General features: G+C 47.0%; 1 protein-coding gene across 1 annotated transcript in view; it reads left to right on the top strand.

Annotated features, from left to right (window-relative positions):
• XPO4 (exportin 4) overlaps positions 1-26,456 on the top strand; it is a 471,754-nt gene that overhangs the window by 303,529 nt on the left and 141,769 nt on the right. The window contains exon 12 of the mRNA XM_078657083.1: positions 6,038-6,186. Within this exon, the coding sequence (XP_078513209.1) occupies positions 6,038-6,186 (149 nt within the window). The remainder of the gene's footprint in view (positions 1-6,037; positions 6,187-26,456) is intronic.

Genomic DNA, 26,456 nt, shown 5'->3' with positions numbered 1-26,456 from the left:
TGTTGAAAAAGTCACAGGATGAAACACTAACCTCTCCGTATACACAGTCTCAGACCCCGACAACAAAGGAAACATTGTAGCGCCACTGAAGCAGTCGGACGGTCGTTCACAGGCATCACGGCCAATAGGGAAAATCAGCCCCGACTCGCGCTCATTGCAAATTTCGGCATCCCCAACAGAGACAGACAAGGGCGAGCCAGAATAGTCCTGAGCAGCGATCGTATTCCCCCGAGTCGAGAGAGGGATACCGTCGAGCCGCTCACTCAATGCACCGGAGAAGGCAAGCCAGTCACGGCGGAGCCCGGCAAGTTCGGACAGGATGACCCCGTACGGGGATAATGTCAGCTGACACTCCAACTCCACAGTAGGGAATAGTTCTCCAGGTGCAACATCCAGCCCACCAACGGGCAGGGTGGCACGATCTTCACACGAGACACCCCTCATCACCGCAGGGAAGGCAGCCGCCATGTCTTCAGCCCCGGGGCGTGCACACGGAGATAGGGCCGAGCTCGGTTCCAAACAAGCGTACTCCGGGTCCCACTGCTAGTAAAACACTCGGCCAGGGAGCGCCGTACGGGGAATACCATTGCCGGTTCGCATCCGGGTGAAGGCGAGCACAGGGGCGGTCAGCAAGACAGAGCTGCTGCGAAGAGCCGCAGCGTCCCCCAGGGAAGGCAGTCACAGCGGGTAGACGGCAGCATGACGAGTCGGTTTTATGGAGCGGGGCACTGGGGTGGTCAAGGATCCAACAGAGTCCCCTCTGAGCAGCAACAGGAAGGAGCGCACCGGCGCACCTCCGTTTCAGTAAGCCGCTGCCGGGCCAGTGACCGCCGGCGGAGAGGAAGCAGAGGGGGTCCGAGAGCCAGGGCTATGGCGGCCATCCAGACAGCACGACGATATCTCACCCCAGACAGCACGCAGGGACCTCGGAAGACCACAAATAGAAGCAGCGCGGTCAATGCTTCGCCACACAGCCATCAAAAGACAGAATAAAAGTCAGGATGTCGGTGCTGGGCGCACAGGCTCGCGGAGCCGGGAATCAACACGTCCGTTCAGGTCGCCATCTTGGCTCCTCCCTTTTATTTAATAATTAAAAATTGTTTGAGACATTATTCATTTTTATATCTAATTCATGAAGTACTACCAAAATGATTATGTTTATATTATAGTATAAAGTGAAACTTACAGTATACTGTGCAATTTTAAAACATCATAAGGGAGCAGGGTAGACTACCCATGATCCCCTAGGTCTTCTCAGGGAGTACTTAAAGGATTTATATTTATATTATAGTATAAAGTGAAACTTACAGTATACTGTGCAATTTTAAAACATCATAAGGGAGCAGGGTAGACTACCCATAATCCCCTAGGTCTTCTCAGGGAGTACTTAAAGGTCTGTTTTTGCTTTCCTGACAGACTATGGTATGGATTCCATATACCACAATAACTTCTGTAACAACATGCAAGATATCTACAGAAAAAAAGGTGTACATTGAATTTAAGACTCTGCATTGGTACCTACACGTTGGTACTTAAATCACCCACACAACACAACAACTCTATTCAGAGCTACCCTACCTCTAAGCACTTTAAATTATTATTTTACTGTTTCACTGAGTTTTCCCCATGTGTGGGGGGGAGGTGTGTGTGGGGGATGGTGGGGTGTGTCTGTGAGGTGTGTGTGTGTGTGTGTCTGGGGGGGTGAGGTGTATAGGTGTGTGTGTAGGTGTGTGGGGTATGTGGGTGTGGGTGGGGGTGTAGGTGTGTAAGGTGTGTGTGTGGGTGTTTGAGTGGAGGTGTGGGTGTGTGAGGTGTGTGGGTGTGGGGGGTATGTGTGTAGGGTGTGTGTGTGTGTGTGTGGGAGGTGTGGGTGTGTCTGTGAGGTGTGTGTGTGGGAGGGAGGTGTGTGTGTGGGATGTGTGGGGTGTGTCTGTGAGGTATCTGTGTGTGCGTGTGTGTGTGTGTTGGGGGGTGAGGTGTGTGTGGGTGTGAATGTTTAAGGTGTGGGGGTGTGGGTGGAGGTGTGCGTGTGTAAGGTGGGGAGTGTGTGGCTGTGGGGTTGTGTGCGTGTGGGTGTGTATGGGACGTACTTGTAGGTACCTACAACAGCCACAGACCCCAAAAGCTCTTTTTAGAGCTACCCTACCTCTAATCACTCAAAATGATTCTTTTACACTACTATTTTCACTATTTTTCACCAAAGTACGCTCCCCGGTGCGCGTACCGGGCGCTCCCCCCGCGAAAATCGGGAAAAAAAATACATTTTTTTTTCACCCGCGGGACCCTTTTAAGCAAGAACATTGAGGAAGGACTACAAGGATTTGACCACGTTAGCCTGCACGCTTATTTTCTGTTAAAGCGGCGGCCATATTAGAACATGCAAGGTGCATATGCAAATGTCAATTACATTGATAGTTCCATTTATTACAGTTATTACAGTTATTCCTGAAAACAAAAACATGGAATTTTCTTTCATGGTTTTACAAGCCCAACTCGTACTTTGCCCAGGCAGGGTGCTATGTCGACTTGGCCGTTTTTCTTCCCACAAGGGCATGCAAGCAGCAAGTACAGTGGCATGGTCCTAGGTTGTAGGGTCTCAGGTGACCCTATTCAGCTCCAAGGTGACCCTCTTCAGCTCCCAGGCCCTAGGTACTAAGGCCTGAAAAGGATACTTGGTTAAAATGCGTGCCATGATGTTGGGCTCATGCTAGGGATTCTGTTATACTTAGCTTGGGTGATTTCCCTGCTACTCAGCTGGTGTGGCTCTTGGAATGCCTGATGACATGATAGAATCATGGGTGCCTGGCTTGTGTGGAGTGGCAGTTGATGGCAGGCAGGCTGAGTGGCAGGGATGCCGCTCCTGGTGGGGTATTTGTCATCTTTACTTATTTACTTGAAACCTAAACTTGGAACTAAACATTATTAAATCCAGCGTGTTACATATACCTGGCTCAAGGACTTCTTTAATTGCAACATGTTTGGCGACTTCGGCGAGAATTAAAAGAACCTATCTGTGAAGGAAAGAGTCTGGGTCTGAGATATTTTAAAGAATCTACGCTTTGAGGAAGAAAGAATGAAACTAAGAAGATAAAGAATTTAATAAAAGACTGTGTAACATAGAAATGCCTTCTATGCCCCATCAGTGTCGTATACCATTCGGACAGCCTGAAGAATGGGCGTTTGAAAGTTATCTGCTCTGATCAGAAGTCTCATGAGTGAAGACTGCGGATGAAGTAAGTGGAATCTGCACACGATTGTTGAGGAGCCTGCTTTGTTATCCTGCTGTCTGGGAATATGTTTGTTTTTGGGCTGTCTCCTCTGGTGCAAGATTTTCACTGTGGCGCAACAAGTTTGGCACATTCTGATAAGTGATGTGCTTAATTTAGTGCCTCAGCCTGTGTTTGGAGCGTCGGACTTTGAATTCTACTTTGTGGGCAGCTTGGCGGGTTCACCGAAGCTGATCTATTGGATACCTGACTTGTTTGGGTTGTTATCAACTCGTGTGTATTATCAGTACAGAACCATTGAGATAAATCCTGCACCGTAACGTTTGGAGGTTCAACAGCTGCTGTGGTATCTTAAATGAAGACTCTTTGGCTCCCCAGAGGAATTTCAGTGGATTGTTGTGAATATCAGCACCCCTGGTGAGCCTTCACAATTTAGTGAAGGGCGGTGTCCATGTGCTGCGTGTGTGCACTAACTGGGAGTACTTTCTTTTGTTCATTGTAATGCGGGTTGTGGTTGCGTGTGCTCCATGACAGTTGAGCCGCAGCTATACATTCAAAATGTCACGGATCACGCGCCGTCTACGGCGCGCATAAACTGAGCGCGCGCTGTCTTACCTGCCTCATGCGATCCAGAGTGCGCGCAACTCACCTCTTTACATGGATTGGCTGGTGAGAATTCTATGACGTTTTCTTGTTGCGTGGTAGCCTCCATTGCTGCATGTGGACGTTTGTGAGCACGAGCGTGCTCGGAGCCACCCGGCAAACGTCTTCTGAGCACACTACCATCTTGAGTTTGCTGCATTACATCGTGTCTGGTGTAGCTGCTTATTATGTCTCTGCTAACCACGAATTGGAACTGTGTTGTATTTGAATCGTGGCCAGGGAGGTTGCATGGAGCAGTTCATCGATTGTCTCTTTTCTCTTCTCACGTATGTATGCAACCAACTTCAGTATGATGGGTATGAAGTCGGAGAGTATCCGATTGCTCACCGTTGGTGGTGTTCATTTCAGGCATCTTCATACGTGTTCCCTGTGCAGCTCTGGTGAGTGTTTAAAATTCTTTCACCAAGAAGTTGCAGGAGAAACATTTTCGTATACAGCGAGGCGCAATGTGAAAATATTCGAAGAGACATTAGCTGCAACATGATACTTACACTTCATCTTTTCTGCGAGATCATCTTTTACGTTATCTGTTCTCTGGAGTTCTGCAAGTTGTTGAGGAATAAATACAGCTTCTGGCAGTTTTTTTTTTTTTTTTTAAGGATGGAGATTACTACTTCATTGGAGACCTCGGGTGAGAGACCGCTCACCGGAGCACGAGACTTTCTCTTTCATTATATTGCTGGTCACTATAATGTTTGTCTTTTGTGTGTGTGGGTTCAAGGCCATGGTTTGTGCCTAAGGTCTGTATCCGTGTATATTGTACAGTTTAGCCATCTTAGGGTAGGTCATGGGGTGATGATAGTTCTTGGGGTGTTTAGTGCCTAAGTGCTGTTTAGTTTCGGTGGTGAGTGTTCTGTGTTTATGAAGTTGGGGGGTGGTGAGTGCCATACTAATTTGTATTTGTGGGGTGGTTAGTGTCTCATTGCAGTTCATTTTGGGGTGGTGAGTGCCCTGTGCAGTTTGTTTTAAGGTGGTGAGTGCTCTACGGTGGTGAGTTTTTGGAGTGGTGAGTGCCCGTGCAGTTTGTTTTAGGGTGGGGAGTGCCCTGTGGTGGGGAGTTTTTGGGGTGGTGAGTGCCCCGTGCAGTTTGTTTTAGGGTGGTGAGTGCCATATGGTGGTGAGTTTTTGGGGTGGTGAGTGCCCCGTGCAGTTTGTTTTAGGGTGGATAAGTGCCCTATGGTGGTGGGTTTGTGGGGTAGTAAGTGCCCCGTGCAGTTTATTTTATTTCTGGAAGTTTACTAGATTTTCATGCATTTGTTGTTATGCTAACTAGTGCCATTAATGCTTGTTTTAATTTTTCCTGCGGGAGGGGGATGGGCAATGTAAATGTTAAGTTTGAAAATGCATTGCTTATTTTGGGAGATAATGTCTTTCTCTTTAGAATGCAATGTAAATGCTTTCTTTTCACAATTCATTGTATATTTTCATTGTATATTTTGATGGTTGTTCACATCTCCTTCCTTCACTTGTGAATTGTTGTTTCCCTAAGGAAGGGGGATATGTTCTACTTAGCTTGGGTGATTTCCCTGCTACTCAGCTGGTGTGGCTTTTGGAATGCCTGATGACATAATAGAATCCTGGGTGCCTGGCTTGTGTGGAGTGGCAGTTGAGGGCAGGCAGGCTGAGTGGCAGAGAGGCCGCACCTGGTGGGGTATTTGTCATCTTTGTTTATTTACTTGGAACTAAGTTTTATTAAATCCAGCGTGTTACATATACCTGGCTCAAGGACTTCCTTAATTACAACAGATTCCACAATATAGATTGTGTTTTTGACATACCTTTCGCTAGGGGTTCCATAGCAATGTATAAGCAGTTAAAGTCTCTGATCTCCTAGTCCAAGAACAATGTCTTGGTAGTAACTGTTTTTCAAGTGTGCATCACTTTAGCAGTAGTTTTTCAAGGGCACAAATTCCTAGTAAGTATGCTTTCAGATTAAATAAGACGCATCAGATTTTGGCCACCTGGGGGAATGTTTTGTTGTGATAAAAGCTATGCAAATACTGATTAGTCTGTTGTACACTTGCAAAGCTTGGAGGAAAAAACCTGAACAAACCTAGAAAACTTTTCCATACATTGCAATGTTAAGCCAAAGAATGTGTGGTTTAATCTACAAATATATACAACTTTTTTCTTTGTTTATTTTGTAGTTTGCTTGAAGACAGAGTGACACGACTTCATGGTCAGTTACAAAGACATCAGCAGCATCACTTACTCTCGTCTCCGGGATCAGGTTCCTCTGACAGTACAGTGCTTGATGAACTGTATGAGGATATTCACTGGCTTATCTTAGTTACAGGTGTGTGTATAGTTATATTACCAGTCGTGTGTGCCTTCACAAATAAGGAGATGCTCTGAAGAATGTGTTTTCCAGATAAATGCTTTAAAAGCCTGATTTTTCTAAAATGTATTTTTATAAGTAGTTGCAAATGCTTTTAGCAAAATATTTTAAACTGCAAACATTACCTATTATTTCCTTTAGAACTGATTCAGTCTGTGCCTGTGCAAAACAAAAAGTATGCCTGTGCCTTGTTCCTTGTCAGTGCTGTTTAGAGCAGGTTCAAGGCCTTCTAGTTATGGCCTCTTTAAAAAACTGCTTATCGACCGGGGTTCCAAGTATAGAACTGGTGATATTGCCATCTGTTTTTCCATTGACCAAATTGCATCCACTCTTTTACATTCTTTGTAGAAGTGCCGGGTTTGTTACTATGAATCCGTATTGTTAAACTAACTAGAGGCAAGAGGTTCAAATGCTCCATTATGGTATTATTGCATCTTGATGATATGGTCGCACTTTCATCTTAAATGATCAAGACACCTAATTTAGCTTGGAATGCTTAACACCCAATTTAGGGAACCAGATTTTTGGTTGTTTTCTTTTTAACACATTTAAAGTTTTCAAGGCAGCACAAATCTATAGTAGTATTGTTTCCATAATTTAGCAAAGTATATTCGCATTTATCATCTCTATGAACAGGTCATGGTATTGCTTCGCATTCGAAGTACAATTAACAGTGTTGATGAAAGGACTGCTATATAAAATATTGGTGACTAGGATTTTTAAAATTTACAACACAAATAGTATTTCGGAGCAGACGCTTAACCCCATCCCTCTCCCACCTAAAAACTCATTTGAAAGGCCCAGTCAGAGTAGTGCACACAGTAGATGTGAAGGAGGGCCACAGGGCTGGGGGGGATGGGGGTGGGGAAGAGAAAGGGAAGAAAAGAGAAAAGTAATTTCCAAATGCTCTCTCAGGCCCCTGTATAACCATCTAACTAAATGGTTCCCTTGGTTCATTATGTGTAGTGCTTGCAACAATTGGAATGTAGGGGGCTCACGTTGCTCAACGAGCTAATGCTTACGGACGAAGTGTAGGATGCTGGCATGGGTCAAAAGTAGTGTATTTGACACGTTATAAGTGCGTACGAGCTCAGCGTGATGCATTAAAGCTTTATCATTAAGTAAGGAGCCTACAGTTGTGATTTCACCATCTTCCCAAGATGCCAATCTGTGGGCTGATAAAGGTCCTTGCAGTGTTGGCAGACTGCAGAGAGGAATGTTCAAGGTATATGGGGTTGGTGTATTGGAGTACTGCAGTGCGACTTTCCAATAGTGGAATGCTACCTGAAGAAGTACGGGGATTTGTTTTGGCCTCCCGGGTTGTGGGGAAAGTAGAGATTGCAGTGCTCCAAGTTGTAATTGTACAGGTGTGTACCCAATTTTGAATAAGTTATGACCAGCAAGCCAATAGGCCAGCCACTGTAATTAACCAACTATACAATACACCTTAAAATCCAGGGCTCCCATATCCCACTTAGTCGTAGGTAGTTGCAGTTTAATTAGGCTAACCCGGCGGAGCCCCAATCCCCATATTAAGTTTATCAACAAAGAATTTAACGTCTTGAATACCCATGCTGGAACCCCCACCGGGAGGTTGACAAAGTAATATAGGAGCCTCAGTAGCATCACCATTTTACCTATTGCAAGACGTCCTGCCGTAGACAGTGGTAATTGAGTCCGAAAGGCCACCGGTGATTTCAGAGATTAATCGTACGGATCAGGTTTCCTTCCAATGTGTCGCGGGTATTCCTATAGATCTGAATGCCCAGATATTTAAAGGTGATCGGATCGACCTTAAGGTGCTGTGCCCCAAATTGTGGGCTGGGTAGGGTATATGTATCATAAAAGGAGTGTGCGATGGATTTTGAGGCCTTTAAATTTGGCCCCAACAGTGAGCCGAAGCGGGCTAGAAGGGTGGCCAGTGGCTCTAGGTCCATCCGCATGTCTTTAAAGTATACCAGCATGTCATCATCATATAAAGATACTGAATGTGTATTCGGGCCAATTAGTAAACCATATGTTCTCATTGCCATGCTGGGGTTCTAGTGCAATTACAAATAGAAGCAGTGATAGGGGACAACCCTGAAGTGTCCCCCGGAATATGCTATATGCCACTTTAGGGAACCAGATAATTTAAAGGTGAGACAGGGTGTGGCTTCCCTGTTTTACTCTCAGAAGGTGAAACAGTGTTGATTCCTAATGAGAAAAAAAGTTTCTGTGATGAATCCTCAGTGTAACACTAGTAGCTTTGCACAACCAGCATATCATTTCTCATAGAAAAAGTTATGTTCATACCAATGTCCAAAGATGTGCTAAGGGCAAATTGGTCTCCTCTTTAGCACTCAAGGGGTTAAGAAGCAACAAGAAAAAGTTGAACATCCCAAACTAAATAAAATAATAAAATTTGATTTGAGAGATTTATAAATTGCATAAATCAAGAGTCATCGAATCGCTATCCCCAGATAAGGAACCAGAAAGGGGGACTGCCCTAACCGGAAAAAAGCAAATTAACAAGCCACCCCTCCCCCAGCTTTCCGGAACCTTGGGATTGTCACCTTTCTCTGTCCTGACAATCTTGGGAGTCTTCTGGGAACATACTAATTAAAGGCGACCCTAAGATAACCTGAGCCCTTTTGAAGAGCCTTGTGAACCAGTCATAAGGCTTTAAAATTCACTTGCTTTCTTACCAGCAACCAATGGAAAGTCCTCCTGTCTTCCCTCACTGGGATGGGTTTAGGCAGCCCTTGGACCAGCCGGTAAGCAGCATTTTGGATCACTGAAGCTTATTTAGTGAGTACTGATTGCCGTTTAAATAGAGGACATTACAGTAGTCATGGTAAGATATAATGAGTGCCGTGACCACAGATACCCTAAGCTCCTCAGGGAGAAGGCAGAGAGTCTTCTTCAGGAATTAAGGGTCCAAAAACAAGAACTCGCGGTTTTATTGACCTGGGAATTAAATGTCAAGGAATTATCAAAGATCACCCCCCGAACCGAGAGAGCGCCACAGGTTGCTGGCCACCAACGGTCAGTCCAGTTCAAATTTTGCCACAAAAACCACAATCTAATTTTTCTCCCCGGTCATCTTAAGGCAGTTCTTGTTAATCCAACTACTGACTTCCGCCATACAAGACCTGAACCTGTCTGCAACCTCTTCCCAGTCATCGGAGATCGACACCTGGAATCCGAAGGAATGCACCAGCTTCGCCAGGCAGGCGACATATTGGTTAAATATGCAGCGACTGAGGGAAGAACCCTGCGGAACTCGGCAGGGAAGCTGGAAAGGTTTGGCTCTAAAATCCCCACAACTGGCAGTAAGAGTCCTGTTCATTAAGAATAACTCCAGCACATTTAAGGCAGCATCCCTAAACCTAGCCTGCCACAGCCTATTCCCCAGCGCCGAAGGTGATATAGTGTCAAAGACTAGGATGGATCTAGCATAACCAAAATAGCCGCGCCTTCCTCGTCGACTTACCGGCGAATCAAATCGGATTCAGCTAGTAATGCAGATTCAGTGCTGTGATTCCTATTAAACCCTTTTTGGGATGGAACCAAAAGTTCATGGTCACTGAAAAATTGAGCCTGGTTGATGTGCTTCTCCAGGATTTTAGCTGGTACCAACAGCAGGGAAATAGGTCCAGCATTTTTTTTAAATCGCCCAAATCCCTATTAGGCTTTTTCCTGAGTGGGGATGAGATTTGCCTCCTTCCAGCACTGGGTGAACACGACTGACTAGGATATGAGCATAAACTTTCTCCAAGGTTCTACTGTTGGCTCAGAGGTTTACTGCAGTACCTTGGGCAGACATAGGTCATCCGGCGATCCTGACGTGATTTGCCCTTGTAGGGTTTTAATTTTAGCTGCTGTTATGGGAGAGAACCTAGCTCGCCAACTGCTAGTAGGCTGCCCATTACCTTCTACATAGGAAGCCGTTGGCCTCCCAGTAGGCTCCTGAAATTCGGCATAAAACTTCTTGATCTTTTCTCTAAAGAACTCAGCCACCTTATCACAAACATTTGAGAATCCTCCAGGGCTAATTGTGTTGGAGGAGGGGGGACGGGGGACGTGAGATCGCGAACTGTCTTGAATAGTTTGTTTGGAGTATTAAAAGCAGATCTTGTGTTCAGCGAGAAGTAGGAAGATTTAGCCTCAAAAATAGCGCGTTCATATTTTCTATTTAGCTCTTTGTGTTTGTTCTTTTCTTCTAAATTCACTGCCATTTTCCATCTCCATTCCTGCCGATGACATTGTCTTTCGAGGTCTTTAAGTGTTTCTGAAAGCCACGGATCATATGTTTTGCTCTTGTATTCGTATATTTGTTCTAATAGGAGCCAGTTCTCTAAGGCTGACCACAGACAATTATTAAAGCTCTCAGCTAACCATCCCAAGCCACTTAAGTCTCTTACTTGAAATTTGGCACGGGCTTCAGGCAGTTGCTTTTCCAAGCTTTTACTCCAATTTCTGCACGAGAAAGAGTTACTCTGTATACTCTTCTCCGCTATCTCAATATGAACTCTAAACCGCATCATGTGATGATCCGACCAACATAACTGAAGAAAATCTTCTACTGTCAGTGCATCTGCTTACTTGGCAATATTTTAGTAGGGAAAAGTGCGAGATTAAAAAACAATAAACTGTAGAATGTATTTTTCACCATTAAACCTGAGGCAATTTCAGGGGGGGGGGCGTGCAAAATAATTAAGGTTTTTTTTGCTTGAAAAATCTGGAGTCCCGTCTAAATCTGTTAAAAGGATGCATCTGAGTTGACAAAGATTCCATCCAGCTTTATGGGTGATGGCAAGCACCTGTTGGGAGAAAGCAAAGCTGTGCACAATATCCAAGCAATTCCTGGTGTCATAATCTCCTTCCTCTTCTAAACGAAGACTGAAATCCCCCAGAATGGTGAAATGACCACAGGAGCTGAATGTTCCCAGTTTAAAATGAACTGTTTCTAGGGCCAGGAGGGCTATTAACCAGCAACCCTGACCGAGTCTGAATGTGATTGGCTTTAATTTTAAAATACCCCACCTCAATTCCCTCAATGGCAGAAGTGTTGACCGGCTATAGAGTGCAGTACAGCCAGTCTAAAGATGATGGCCAGCCCCCACCTCTCCGGGCACTTCTATCTAGCCTTGCTAAAGCCTAACCCAGAAGAGCAGCCTCTACTAATTTGGTACTTAAATCCTTATTCGCCCAGGTTTTTGTAATGATCAAAGAATCTAACTGAGCAGTGGCAATCAGCTTGCTGATTTCAGTTCTATATTTTATCACAGAGCGGCTCGTAATCAAGGCACACTGTAATATGTCCTTCTCCCCCTTCTCCCCTCTGTTCACATTTTCCCTGTTATCAAGACTGGGTTCTAAAGTAACCTCCGGGCTCCTCATAGACCAGTGGCAATGCGAGCCACACCACCATCCCACATTACCGGGGGCCATAATGTCACACCCCTCCCTGCTTAAATTCTGCTTAGAGCTCAGTATGGCTAGCCTTGGGTAAATCAAGCGTTCCTTAGCTGTATCCAAACAGGCAGCACCCCTGGCGCTGTCCAGACGGGTTTGCCTTCGGCGCACCAGTGCCACTCCCGCTGCGGGTGTCAGTGCATCAGCATGCTTATATGCTGAAGGGATGCATATTTAATTTGCGCTAGAGGGCTAACCCATAGATGTGATGGCACATCCAAAATGGCCAAGAAAACAGTAAAATTGGTGCTAACAAGCCCTTAAAACCACTGTGACCCTCCCAGAAGACAAACAGTGTTTGGCTGTAAAAGGCATCTCCTTCCACCTTACCGGCACAGCGTCCGCGCATCTGCACGCTTATATGCTGAGGGGGTTGCAAAAAACACAGTTGATGGACAGAATGTAGAACAATGTCATACATTCACCCCAGTACAAGGATCTGGGCCTAAATCCATCGTTTTTTTGCACTCCACACCACCCTGGGTTAGACACTGGCTATATGCAAATCAGCTCTGACCCTGTGCCTCATGGGAACAGTCCAGTCCGAACTACCAAGCCATGTCTTTCCCAGACCGGAATCAAGCATCCAAGGACCGGTTTCTGGCTATCAGCCTTCATCAGCCTGGATAGCTTGACTCCAGTGGTGTGGAGAGCCTGGGACTCACGTCTGAGCATACCCAGCCCACTCGGGGTGAAAATTGCAAAAAACACAGTTGATGGAAAGAATGTCCATCAACTGTGTTTTTTGCTATATGCTGAGGGGGTGCACATGTAATCTGAAAGAAACAGTTAGTTCTAGATTCCTTACCTTAGAATATTCCCCAGGCGTCAGACTAGATCCGGAAAGTTTTTCATCAGCGGTACCCTTGCACGTCATTAGGTGGCGTTGGTCGACTCCGCGTCCGTCGTCTGCGTTGTGGTCGCCGGGATGGCATCGCAGAAGTTAGTTAGTCGACGCCCTCACACGCTGACATCAGTTCTCTATTTTTCCACGCCAGCAAGCGCAAATCTGGAGACAGCGGTACCCCCAGTCATTTTTTGACAGAATTTTTGCGACTTTAGTTGACTTAGTTTTTGAGTCTTCATCAACTCCTGGTGCACGAGGGATGCCCGGTTTCAATGCCTGCGGTTCCTGTACTTAGCTGATGTCTGTAACAGATCCGCACCACGTGTGCCTCTACTGCCTGTAGCGCGACCTCAACTCGTGCTCCGACTGCCGAACCATGGCCCCAAAGTCTTTGCAGGAGCGGTCCCGACGCATGAGGCTCGGCAGTCTGCTCTGTCGCTCAAGGTCCTGGTGGCGAGGGAGTTTGCGGGACCAATTGCGGAGCCATCACCATCACTCGTTGTTTAAGTCTTCGCACTCGGGGTCAGGTAAGTCGAAGCACAAGAAGTCAAAAGAAGCATTGTCGCTCTTCGACTTCCCCTCGTCCGTTGGTCGGCACGACGCAGGGTGCAGGTGGTGCCCCAATCGCGTGCGGAGCCTTCAGGGTCGACTCAGGCCTGACCGGGAGCGGCCCCTGCCCGGGTTCGGCAATTTTGTGATGCATGCCATCTTTGGGCAGCCCGATGCTGGTGAGCCTTCGAGCTCAGCAGACCTGGCTGGGGACCCTAGGCCTTTGACACCGGCGGCTCCGGCCTCAGCTCTGCAAAGCCCCCTTGGATCTAGGCCTGGATCCGGATCGGCGCTGGTCGACTTCGTAACACCTCCACCGGCTCCGACTCCACCTGCACCACGTCCGCAGCCGACGCCGGCTGGCTCCGGCTTCCACCCGATGTGGACACGGAGCCGGATCAGCGTCGACTGATGCCGGATCCGGCGCCGATGGGTACTTTTGTCCCTGTGTTCAACCCTGGACATTTTCAGACAGATTGGCAGCCAGAGGAGGGTGAGGAAGACTTGAAGGGGTCTGGTGACCCTTTGACAGACCAGCTGGAGTAGGAGCCGGAATAGATAGAGGTACTGTGGGATGTCAGCGCCTGGATACCTCCCAAGACCTAGGCATGGTGTCTCCTCGTACCTTGGCTACGGAGGAGTGAGCGTCATACGCAGTGGTGTTGCGTAGGGCAGCCGAGGCTCTCCACCTCGAGCTTCCTTAGCTGGCAGTCAGGAATAATCTCCTGACAGGTGCTTCAGTCGGCAGCAAGCTCTTCAGAGCCCCTGCTGCCGCTCAATGAAGCCCTAATGGACATCCTTTTGGGCACCTGGTCCAGGCCCAACACAGGGGCTCCTGTGGATAGGATGGTTGCCCGACGCGAATGCCCGGCCCCGGGCGACCCCACTTACCTCTCCCAATACCCTACCCCTGAGAGCTTGGTGGTCCAAACCTCTACTTCCAAAGGCAACTTCCCTACATCTCCACCTGATAGGGAATCCAAGAAGCTGGACCAACTTTGGTAAGATGTTTTCTTCCTCCAGTTGTGGACTGCGGTCGGTAAACACTGCCGCCGAAGCGTCGTCGCTGATCACCATCGATGTTAACGCGAAGATTGATGTCGAGGAGGAAATCGACGTCTGCAAGACGGTAGACGTCGAGGAGAGGATCGAAGAGAAGGTCGACATCGGGGTCGATACCGGGACTTGCTTCGTAGTGAGTCTATCATCATTGACAGGGAGTTTGGTTTCCCGTAGACGTTGAGCAGTGGATCGAAATCGAGGGGGACTGATGGGGAGTCCAGGATCCCTTCCTCACGGCTGCTCGTAAAAGAAGGGAGGTTGGTCTCTTCGCCAAGTTCGGTGTATTTGCGTACCTTCTCACCATCTAGGTCGCCTCCTGCTCCTCCTCCACCGGTGGCCTCACCAGGAATACCTCAGCCGCCACTGATTCCTCCGCCTCCTCCACCTCCTGCTACTGCTCCGCCTCCTCCGCTTCCGCCCCGATTCCTCCTCCTCCGCCTTAGCCTGGGCCTGTGGCTCCTCAGCCTACGTGCTCTGTGGAACCTCGACCAAGAACACGGTCTCGCTCGAGACATCGTTCACATAGACGCCACCGGTCTTCCACAAGATCACTTCATCGCCATTACGAAAGGTCTCAGTCCCGGCATACCAGGGATACATACTCCACGAGTACGGGGAGGTACACTCCTACTCTCACGGACTCTCCCCCGCAGAGGGTTTCACCGGTTGATGGTATTTCCACCTTCCAGGAGGTTCTGGTCAGAGGGGCTGCGAAACTGAACATTCCCCTGTCTACTCCTGTGCTGTCGACCTCTGTGATATTTGAAACTCTAGAGAAGAGACAAACATCTCGTCCGTTTCTTCCGTTGGTGCCGGGTTTGGAGGAACCGGCTATGGAATTATTCTTGACGCCATCTTCTATAAAATCTGCACCTTCCAGGTTACAGAAGAAGTATCGTCCACCGGAGTCGGACCCTGCCTTCCTCCAGCTGGACCCCACTCCGGACTCTGTCAGAGTGGTGGCGGCACGGAAACAGCATGCTGTGGCTCAGACTTTCCACGGTGCCACCTGATAAGGAGAGCCGTAAGCTGGACTCGATGAGTGGAAGGTCTTGTAACACCGCTGTGGCCAGCTCTACTGCCTTGCTGGGCCTTTACGATAGATCATTGTGGGAGTCCCTTCAACAATTTGTGGATCACCTACCTAAAGACAAGAGGGAAGATTTCCAGGAGATTGTGAATGAGGGTGATGGTCTCTAATCAAGTCATCAGCGCTGCAGCTGATACTTCGCTCCAGGCCACCTACGGGTATTGCCATGGTATTGCTTTACGGTGACATGCTTGGCTTCGTCTCACATCTCTGAAGCCTGAGGCGCAACAACGAATTTCCAATCTCCCGTTCTCTGGCACGACTCTTTGGCTCCCATTTGGACGATGAGATGGCCCGCATAAAGACTGAAATGGAGACGTTGAAGGCTGTAGGTTTGGAGAAACCTAAAGAACAACGAAAGACCTTCCGCAATTTCCAGCGGCGTATTGCCTCTGAGGTTCCAATGGTCTAAAGGTTGCCAGACCAACCAGCAGCAGCAGTTTCAGCGTTCTTTTCAGCCATTACAGAAACACCAACAGCGAGGACGATCTAACCAGCAGTCTGGACAGGGGAACAAGGCTCCTGCTGGTTCCAAGCCCTTAAGGGTTTCTTCCCCATCGTCCGTTGTCCACTCCGGTGGGGGGGAAGTATCCAAGAACATCTGGCATAGTGGCAGAAAAAAACTCTGGCCAATTGGGTGCTGAATATCGTTCGCAGTGGATACTCGATACGTTTTACAAGCCCTCCTCCCTCAATCCCTCCACCTCAATCACGATATATGCTGTGCGAGTTGCAGAAGTAGGCCAACACCCTCCTTCAGAAAAGGGCGATAGAACCGGTCCTCTGGGACAGAAAGGAACAGGACTGTATTCACGGTTCTTTCGAGTTCGCAAAAAAGACAAGAACGAGTTCAGACCCATTCTCGACTTGCGACAAGCCAACAAATGGGTTTGAAGAGAAAAATTTTGGATGTTGTCCTTGCATCAGATCTACCCTCAACTTCATCATAGAGACTGGCTATGCGCAATAGATCTGCAGGATGCATACTTTCATGTGCCCATTGTGAGGAAACATTGCAAATTCCTGCGTTTCACAGTGGGCAAAAACCATTATCAATACCCCGTACTTTTGGCCTGAAGTCAGCGCCTCGGACATGGCAGTGGTTGCTGCGCATCTGAGGAGCAACAAAATATTAGTCTACCCGTATCTGGACGATTGGTTGATCAAGGCAGCTACCTTTCAGGAAGCGCAACTGCATTTCAATCGGACTTCCACTCTCTTACTTCGTTTGGGACTACACATCAACCTCACAAAGTATGTCTCGACTCCTGTACAATGTCTTCAGTACCTCGGAGCTACTATCCACAAACGCTCAGCAAACGTGTGTCCTTCGGAGGAGAGACGCTTATCTATCCTTTGCAAGGCTCAAGCCATCACCAACGGTGAGGAAAGTATTGTCTCTCCTGGATGGCTTCCTGCATCTTTCTCACTCCGAATGCACACCTCCATGTGAGACCCCTGCAGGAATATGTGGAGGATCAGTAAGACTAGACAGTGGGGGATTGGGAAGACAGGATTCAACTGTTGCAACAGGCTCGTCAGTCTATCTGCTGATGGTGTTCTCCACGCAATCTCCTCCTGGGGATTCCCTTCCACAAAGAGATACCCAAGCAAACAATAGTGACGTATGCTTCTCTCCGCAGATGGGGTGCACATTCCGACCACTTTCAGATACAGGGCACATGGCCCCCAAAAGGCACCAAGTACCACATCATCTTCCTGGAGATTCGAACAGTCCATTTGGCGCTGAAAGCATTCCAGCCGTCGTTTCACAACAGCTCCTTGATTGTCCAGACGGACAATTTGACAACAATGTTCTACCTCAACACGCAGGTGGACTCCAGATCTCGAGTGTTGTCTCAGGAAGCCCAGGCCATCTGGCACTGACTGTTAGCCAAGAACCTGACCATCACGGCAACTCACCTTCCCGATGTTCAGAATGCTCAAGCAGACGCGCTCAGCAGACTCATTCACGAAAACCACGAATGGGTCTTAAACGACAAAGTGGTGCAGGACATCTTCGAAAGATGGGGTACTCCAGTAGTCGATCTGTTCACTACCGCAGAAAATGGCAAATACCGCGACTTCGCCTCCAGGTTTTGCCATCTAGGGACTCTGGGGAATGCCCTATGGATCAATTGGTCAGGCGGCTTTCTCTATGCTTTTCCGCCAATTTCCCTGATTCCCACAGTGCTGATGAAGCTCTCCCAATCACGGGCCAAGATGATCCTCATTGCTCTGGAGTGGCCCAGTCAGTGGTGGTTGATAGACCTACTCCAACGGTCTATCCTTCCACATCTCCGTCTGCCGTGCAGGCGAGACCTTCTGACTAAGTTCGGCGGACAGATGGTGCACCCCAACCTCTCGTCGTTAAATTTGGCAGCATGGCTCCTGAGCTAGTATAGTACAGACAGTTGAATCTCCTTCAGCACTGTACGGAGATATTGAAAGATGCCAAAAGACCATCTACACACACGTCTTATGCGTATAAATAAGAGATTTTGCATCTGGTGTGCTTCTAAGGACTTGGATCCTACCTCCTGTAAGGAAGATGTTAGCCTTCCTTACTTATTACACTTGGCGCAATCTGGCCTTCAGTTCCATTCGATCAAAGTTTATCTGGCAGCTTTGACTGCTTATAGGAAATGTCCTTCACAAACTTCCTTTTTTCAAATCCCAGTCATCATAGATTTTCTTGAAGGATTGAAAAGTGTTTCCTCCCATTAGGCGTCCTTCGCCTCCCTGGGAGCTGAATGTAGTCCTTTCACGACTGATGAAGGAACTGTTTTAACCCATTCATAAGGTTTCTCTTCAGCATCTGTCCTGAAAGACTGCTTTCCTTGTGGCTATTACGTCTATAGCGAACTTCAGGCTTTATGTTGTAAAGAACCTTATACAGTTTTTCATTCCTCTAAGGTAGTTATGAGGATGCAACCTAAGTTCCTTCCTAAAGTTGTTTTGGAGTTTCATGTAAACCACATTATAACTTTGCCTACATTTTTTCAGAATCCCTCTTCTCCTGCGGAGAGGTCGCTAAATTCTCTTGACGTTAGGAGGGTTTTGAAATTCTATTTGGACATGACTAAGGATATCCGTAGATCAGATCAGCTATTTGTAAACTATGGCTCGGTCCGAACTGGTCTAGCTACCTCCAAACAATTCCAGGTGGATTGTTTCATGTATTCAGCTGTGTTATCAAAAAGCTAACAAGCCTTTGATTAGTAAGTTTAGGACTCACTCTACCAGAGGTAAAGTAGCTACTGCGGCTTTATTTCGTAATGTACCTATTTCGGATATCTGTAAGGCTGCTCCTTGGAAGTCAGTCCACACATTTACTAAGTGCTACTGCCTAGTCACTGATGCTAGGACAGGTGCTCAGGTTGGGCAGGCTTGACTTAGAAATCTATTGGCACAATAGTGCGGTTGTTCTCTGTTCTGCCACCGCTGGTGATTTGTTTTGGGGATGGGCTTGCTAGTCTATTCTCATGATTATGACTATAAACGGAAATCCCCTACAAGAGAAAGAGTAGTTTCTTACCTGTAACTCCAGTTCTCTTGTAGATGTATTTCCGTGATAGTCATAAGCAACCCGCCCTCCTCGGTGGCAGACACAGATATCCCCAAGACTCAGCAGGCTCTGCTTCTTTACGCCTTCAAAAAGAACTGAAAGTAAATGCCTCTGGCTGTGCCTCATGGGATACCGGGGGTCTCTGGAGACTCTTAAAGGCAAGGTACCCATTTGCAGACACATAATGGCAGCCTATGGGGACTTCTCTATCCATTCCTTTTCATTTCTATCATGAAAAAAGTAGTTTTGTGAAGGAGAGTTTTCGAAGTGTAAAACTCAGCAAATTACTAAATTGAAAGTTAAACTGGCTATCTTTTTTCACTTCAGGGTGAAGTAATGGTAAGTGTAGCCTAGTTGCTTAGGCTGCATTATGGTCTTTTTATCTCTTAAGTGTCCATACAGGCCTTCCTGAAGAAAGGCAAAAGATGACTTAAGAGGATATATATAATGAAGTGCTCTGGGGTCCACGCACATGGACGGGACTATTCACATGATTATGGTTATGACTATCACGTAAATACCCCCTACAAGAGAACTGGAGTTACAGTTAAGAAACTACTCCTGCACCGTCATCCCGATGACACCGGACACGGAGCCGACCGACACCACCTACCGACGCGCAGGGGTACTGCTGACGAAAAACTTTCCTGATCCAGTCTGACGCCTGGAAAATATTCTAAGGTAAGGAATATATAACTAACCTATGTTTCTTACAGATATATTGTTACTGAAGGTAAGTAACTTGTTCATTGGTGCTAGAACGCTAACCCACAGACTTGATGGCACGTACAACATGTCTGAAAAAGATAGGAAAACTGGCTCCAATAGGCTCTTTAAACCTCTGTGACCCTCCATGGTGCACTCTGTGAGCCAAAAAAGAGGGCCCACACAGAGGCACCTCTGCATAAACGATCGCCCCTGAATGTAATGATTAACATGACACCAGTGCTAATAAAATAAAACTATAGAAATGAGAAGTAATATTATTAAAAGCCTTTTCCATATAAAAAAGTATGAATTACAAATGAAATGTAATACAGTGGGGTACAATTGATGGTCACCTACGCTCCCTTTGAGGTTGTTGTTATTATTATTGAGTTTTATGTAGCGCCAGCCAGAACCGAAGGTATCTGAGCGCTTTACAAAACTGTAAATAGGAAAACACATGTTATGGCAGCAGTGAGCAGGAAGCCACAGGGTGCAGTAGAATACTTTGCGCGTTGTACAACGATAGAGGGAAAGTTACATAGTCTCGTAATAGTGAACACTGTAGATTCAAGACGCCCATCCTCCCGATCCAGGGGAATAGTGGGGAGGAGTCGGGAAAGGTATGAGGTAGAGGTCTTGGCTATAAAGTTTCATAGTGCAGTAATGAGCACGCTTGAGAGTTTTGGTTGCAATCTATCCAGTTGGGAAGGTACGATTCAGGTAAAGGTCTTTGAGCAGCCTTTTGAATTTTAGAAAGGAGGGGATAGTCCTGATATGGACTGGGATGGAGCTCCATATTGTGGTCGCCTATCCAGACAAGGATCGGGCTGCGTTTTTTTGTTTGTGGGTTTTCGGCAGGATGAGGAGGAGAGTATTGGAGCTCCTGAGGCTTTTTGTTTGACCGGCCTTCGTGAGTTTGGAAGTCAGGTATGCGGGTTTTCCCTGTGTGGAGGGCTTTGTGCATGAGGCAGGCAGTTCTGAAACTGGCTCGCAATTCAACTGGGAGCCATTTCAACTCTCTTGAGTGCGGGTGAGATATAGTCATATGTTTTTTACTCCAGTGACCATTCTTGCAGCTGCATTAAGAGTTGATCGGAGGGGAGCTAGGTGTGATGTTGCTGTGCCTGTCAGGGTTGGATTCCCATAGTCTAATCTGGAAAGTACCTGGGGTTGAGTTGCTTGTTTGAGGTCGTTGGTCGGGATGAAGGGTTTTATCTTTAGTAGTTTCAGTTTGAGGTAGGCGCTCTTTGCAGTGTTCTTGCTATGTTTGTCCATGCTTAGTTTAAGGTCCAGCGTGATTCCCAGCGATTTGACAGTCGGCCAGGGAGAGATTGTCGTTGAGAGCATCAATTGCTTTTAGCCATTCTGCGACTTGGGGGTTCTCAGTTTTGTTGGAAATGAGAAGGATTTCAGTTTTGTCTTGATTCAATTTCAGGTGGTTTAGAGAGAGCCAGTCTTTGACTTCGCTAAGAGTGTCATTGAGTCTCTGGATGTCTACAATGGAGGAGGTTTCTGGATGGATCTGGGTGTCGTCCGCATAAAGGTGGAAGGGAATATTGGATCTTTTGAGTATAGTGGTGACGGGTTCCATGTATATGTTGAAAAGTTGCGGGGAGAGGACTGATCCTTGGGGGACGCCTCTGCTGACAGGGTGAAGGTCCGACAAGAAGTGTTTGATTTTGACTCTTTGAGAGCTATTCTGGAGAAAGGATCCGAACCAGTGCAAGACCTCCTCTTCACCCCCTAGCCTTTCTTGGAGTACCTTAATGAGTAGTTGATGGTCCACCATATCGAAGGCTGCTAAGAGGCCCAGGAGGATTAGTAAGGGGCATTGGTCTGAATCAAGGGACTTGTATATATCATCTATGATATTGAGGATCGCTGTCTCTGTGCTGCACCCTTTTCTGAAGCCCGATTGGTGGGGGTCCAGGAGGTTTATGTTGTCCCTGTGTTGAGTCATTTGAAGGAGAACGCACTGTTCGAGGCATATGGGCTGCAGATGGTACATTTATGAATAGATCGCCATCTGGTGTTGGGCTCGGATGATTGCACTTGTTTTTCTCTTGGAGAAGTCTTTTGTAGTCACGAGGCTGGTGACTCCTCCCTTGGGTGATAGTGCGCATCGGCTCCATCCTTAGATTGTTTTTTTCCGCCATCGGGTTCGGATGAGGATCAAAGCGCTCCGGATCGACTTTGAGAAAAAAGTTATATTTCGGCGCGTATTCCCTTTCCAATTCGACGGTATTGTTTATCGAGCGCGAGTTCATTCCCATTTCGACGCGCTTCGATGTCAACAACAAAGATTTCCAACTCTACGTCGACGAGACCGGGAGGCCTATCTCAACATAGTCCAGCCCGGAGTCCATGGAAAGGACTCCATTCAAAAAATGTCCAACATGTGGTGCTAAATTCCCACACAAGGACCTACACGAGGTGTGCATCCTCAGTTTATCACCTGACCACGAATCCAGGGACTGTGAAGGCTGCGCGGCTTTCTCCTCCAAGTCGACGATTAGAAACCGTCGAGCCCGAAGACACGAGATGTCGAGGATGGAGTCAGATGCAATCCCAGAACTGTTCGACGTCCAACACCCTGAGGAGGAAGAAGATGAGGACGGGTCGGGGTCGGAAGCGGACGAGTCTGAAGTCGAAGAAGTCGACGTTCATCAAACCGTGAGTGACGACGTCCCTTTGCCAAAAAAAACGACCCCGATTGGTGTCAACCCCGCCTTCGAGCCCATTCGGACAACCGAAAAAAGTTTCCGATGCCCCGCCTTCCGGCTCGGCAACGAAACCGAAACACTCGGCCTCCCACTATGTCGGATCCGAGGAACGGTAGACATAGACACCGAAGCTCCATACCAAAGAGAGCTTGCAGTCGAAACATTCCATGTCGAAACCGAAACATGCTTCGACGTCGTAGACTTCCTCGACACCGAAAAAATCGGACTCGAGCAAACTCTCGGTGCCGAAAACACATAACACCGAGACACAGAAGCAAAAGCACCTTTCGGACCCAAAGACTTCGGTACCGACACAGGAGCAACAAACAGATCCGAAACAAAAGACTTTGTTCATTGATCCACAAACTGGCAAGGTGGTGACAAAACTACCTAAAAAGAGGAAGACTCAACCGTTGGAGGACAACGCTCCTCCTCCTAAGAAGAGAACAATGGGGACAAATACAACTCCTCCCCTTTCTCCACAGCCTATGGACACACCGTCTCCTCCTCTTCCTCATACTCTGCCAGCTATTCCTCCACCTTCTACACCACGCCCATCTACACCTCAAACTGATGTAGAAAGTGACACAGGGGATGGGGACCTTCCTAGGGATGATAACAATACTATCCCAGAAGACACAGACCCATGGGAGGATTATGACGCAGTGTCAGATAATGATAATGACCCTGACCTGTATCCCGCAAAACCCTCTCCCCCTGATGATAATTCGGGTTTTGCACAATTGATTAATAGGGCAGCAAAATACCACAAGGTAGATTTACATGCGGAACCTCAGATAGAAGATTTCCTTTTAGAAACACTACCTGCTGCACAAAAATCTTCAGGGACCCTACCAATGCTTAAGGGTCTCCTCACTCACACATCAGATATATTCAGAGACCCTGTGAGGGCTAGGGTGTTAAACCCAAGAATTGACAAAAAGTATAAGGCAGCCCCAAAAGACCCAGTATTTATTAAGGGGCAAAAACCTCTGGACTCGTTAGTAGTCTCAAACGCTCGTAAGAGGGCAAACTCACTAACAGCAGGAGAAGCTCCTCCTCCTGACAAGGAGTCCAAGTTAATAGATGCCTCTGGCAAAAGAGTAGCATCCCAAGCAGCAAATAGCTGGCGCATAGCAAATACTCAAGCGCTACTCGCACGTTATGATAGAGCTCATTATGATGAGTTAGAAAAATTCATTACACATCTCCCTAAGGAATATAAAAAAAGGGCAGATCAGCTGATACAAGAAGGGACGATAATAACGAACACTACCATTAAGTGCGCCTTAGACGCAGCAGACACGGCGGCAAGATCCATAAACACCAGTATCATGTTAAGAAGACATGCATGGCTCAGGGTCTCAGGGTTCAAACAGGAGTTACAAACTTCTTTATTGAACCAGCCTTTTGATGGAAAACACTCTTCGGCTCAGGTACAGATGAGGCGTTCGCCGTTTCTGTGTCCTTTTTCATTTTTTCTAAGTCAATGGGAGCATTGCAACAGCCATCTCAGAGGGATTCCTTTCGTAGGTCCACCTATAGAGGCGGATCAAAGAATACAGGCACAAACCAGCAATCAACCTCTTTTACACCAACATCACCCAGAGGGAATTCTAGAGGCAGTTTCAGAGGTAACAACAAGGGTAGAGGTCGCGGAAACAACAACCGCAACTCTCCTACCCCAAAACAGTGACTTCATACAGCTCCCCCTAGACCATGCAACACCGGTCGGGGGACGCCTATCACAGTTCCTACCCGTCTGGGAAAACATTACATCAGACAGGTGGGTGAGACAAATTATCCAGCATGGTTATTGCCTAGAACTCACGGCTACCCCACCAAACATCCCCCCCAGACAGCGTCCAATGAGTCGAGATCATCTGACATTATTAAAACAGGAAGTACTATCACTGCTACAAAAGCATGCCATAGAGAAGGTTCCACAACATCAACAGGGAACAGGAGTATACTCTCTATACTTTCTAATTCCCAAAAAAGGCTGATCTCTAAGGCCAATATTAGACCTCAGACCTCTCAATGCATACATAAATTCGGAACTTTTCCACATGGTCACGCTCCAACAGGTACTTCCTTTACTGAAGAAAGGGGACTTTCTTTCTACACTGGATCTAAAAGACGCCTACTTTCATATCCCAATTCACAAAGCCCACAGAAAATACCTCAGGTTTGTAGTAGAAGTACAACATTGTCAGTTCAAAGTCCTTCCATTTGGAGTCACAACAGCACCAAGGGTGTTCACAAAATGCCTAGCAGTGGTTGCAGCACACCTAAGAAGACAGCAAATACATGTCTTCCCTTACTTGGACGACTGGCTAATAAAGGCCACGTCACAAAAGGAATGTCTTCAAAACACACAAATGACAATTCAACTGTTGCACCAGCTAGGGTGAACTACACAAAATCCCACCTGCAACCAAACAAGGTTCAACAATATCTAGGGGCTACTATAAATACAGAAAAAGCCAGAGTATACCCCAATCCAGTCAGGATTCAGACAATGCTCACATTGATTCAAAGATTTCAACCACAGCACTCATTAACAGCTCGAGTGTTCATTCAGTTATTAGGGATGATGTCCTCTTGCATACTACTGATCCCATATTCCAGACTACAAATGCGTCCGCTTCAACAATGTCTAGCAACACAGTGGAATCAGGCTCAAGTTCAGATTACAGATCTGGTGTTGGTAGACGACCGCACGCATCGCTCTCTGAAGTGGTGGAATACAACAAACATTTCCAAGGGGCGGTCGTTCCTAGAACCAATTCCACAAGTGGTGCTAACAGCGGATGCATCGCTCACCGGATGGGGAGCTCATATGGACAGATACACAGTACAAGGAAGACTGAGTGTACAGCAAAAACGACTGCACATAAATCATCTAGAACTGCTAGCAGTGTTCCTAGCATTAAAAGCTTTTCAAATGCATATTCTCAACAAAGCAGGTCTGATCAGAACAGACAACATGACAGCAATGTATTATATTCAAAAACAGGGGGGGGGGGACACTCTCTCCAACTATCCAGACTAGCGCAGGAAATTTGGAGATGGGCCATTCCTCAAAACATCTATCTGTTAGCCGAACACCTACCAGGAGTTCAAAATCAGATAGCAGACATCTTAAGCAGAGAGTCAGAACAAATACACGAATGGGAACTGCACAACCAAATAATGCAGCCATTCTTCCAAAGATGGGGACAGCCGGAGATAGATCTCTTTGCCACTCATCAGAACGCAAAATGCCAAAGCTTCGCATCCAGGTACCCACACCACCTGTCGCAGGGCAATGCATTATGGATAAATTGGTCCAACAAATTTGCGTACGCTTTTCCCCTCTCCCACTAATTCCATTAGTGGTTCGAAACTGCAACAGCATTCAATGACCATGATACTAGTAGCACCCATGTGGGCACGGCAGCCGTGGTTCACCACGCTCCTACAACTCTCACAGGCGCCACACCAAAAATTAAGAATCTCACCCATGCACCTTACACAGAACCATGGAGAAATAATGCACCCAGATCCCAAACAACTGAACCTAGCGATCTGGCTCCTGGGGTCTTAGAATTTGGATACTTAAATTTACCTCCAAACTGTATGGAAGTTATTAAGCAAGCAAGACGTCCCACCACCAGAGCCTGCTATGCAGCAAAGTGGAAAAGGTTTGCTGTATACTGTAACAGTAACAACATCAACCCTCTGGACGCATCTACACAAAATATTATTTGCTACCTACTACACTTACAGCAATGTAACCTTGCTTACACCTCTATTAGAGTACATCTTGCAGCTATAGCAGCATACCTGCAAAACAGGCAACATCTATCCCTGTTTAGGGTACCCGTAATTAAGGCTTTCATGGAAGGACTCAAAAGAGTTATTCCACCAAGCCTACCACCTTCCCCAATCTGGAACCTTAACATAGTACTCACCAGACTAATGGGACCACCTTTTGAACCTATGCATAGGTGTGAAATACAATTTCCTACATGGAAGGTGGCCTTCCTTATAGCCATTACCTCCCTTAGGAGAGTGAGTGAGTTACAGGCATTAACAATACAAGAACCATTTCTACAACTACACCAGAATAAAGTGGTTCTTGTCCACGAGACCCGGTTACCGAGGGTAGATGCAGGTACCGAGCGGGTGCTAGATGCCGAGGGCGATGTGCCAATTGCATCACCACACCCCTCCCGA

This window comes from Lissotriton helveticus, chromosome 8, assembly GCF_964261635.1.
Source record: "Lissotriton helveticus chromosome 8, aLisHel1.1, whole genome shotgun sequence".
NCBI classification, from domain to species: Eukaryota; Metazoa; Chordata; class Amphibia; order Caudata; family Salamandridae; genus Lissotriton; species Lissotriton helveticus.
This window is presented reverse-complemented; position numbering and strand designations above follow the sequence as displayed.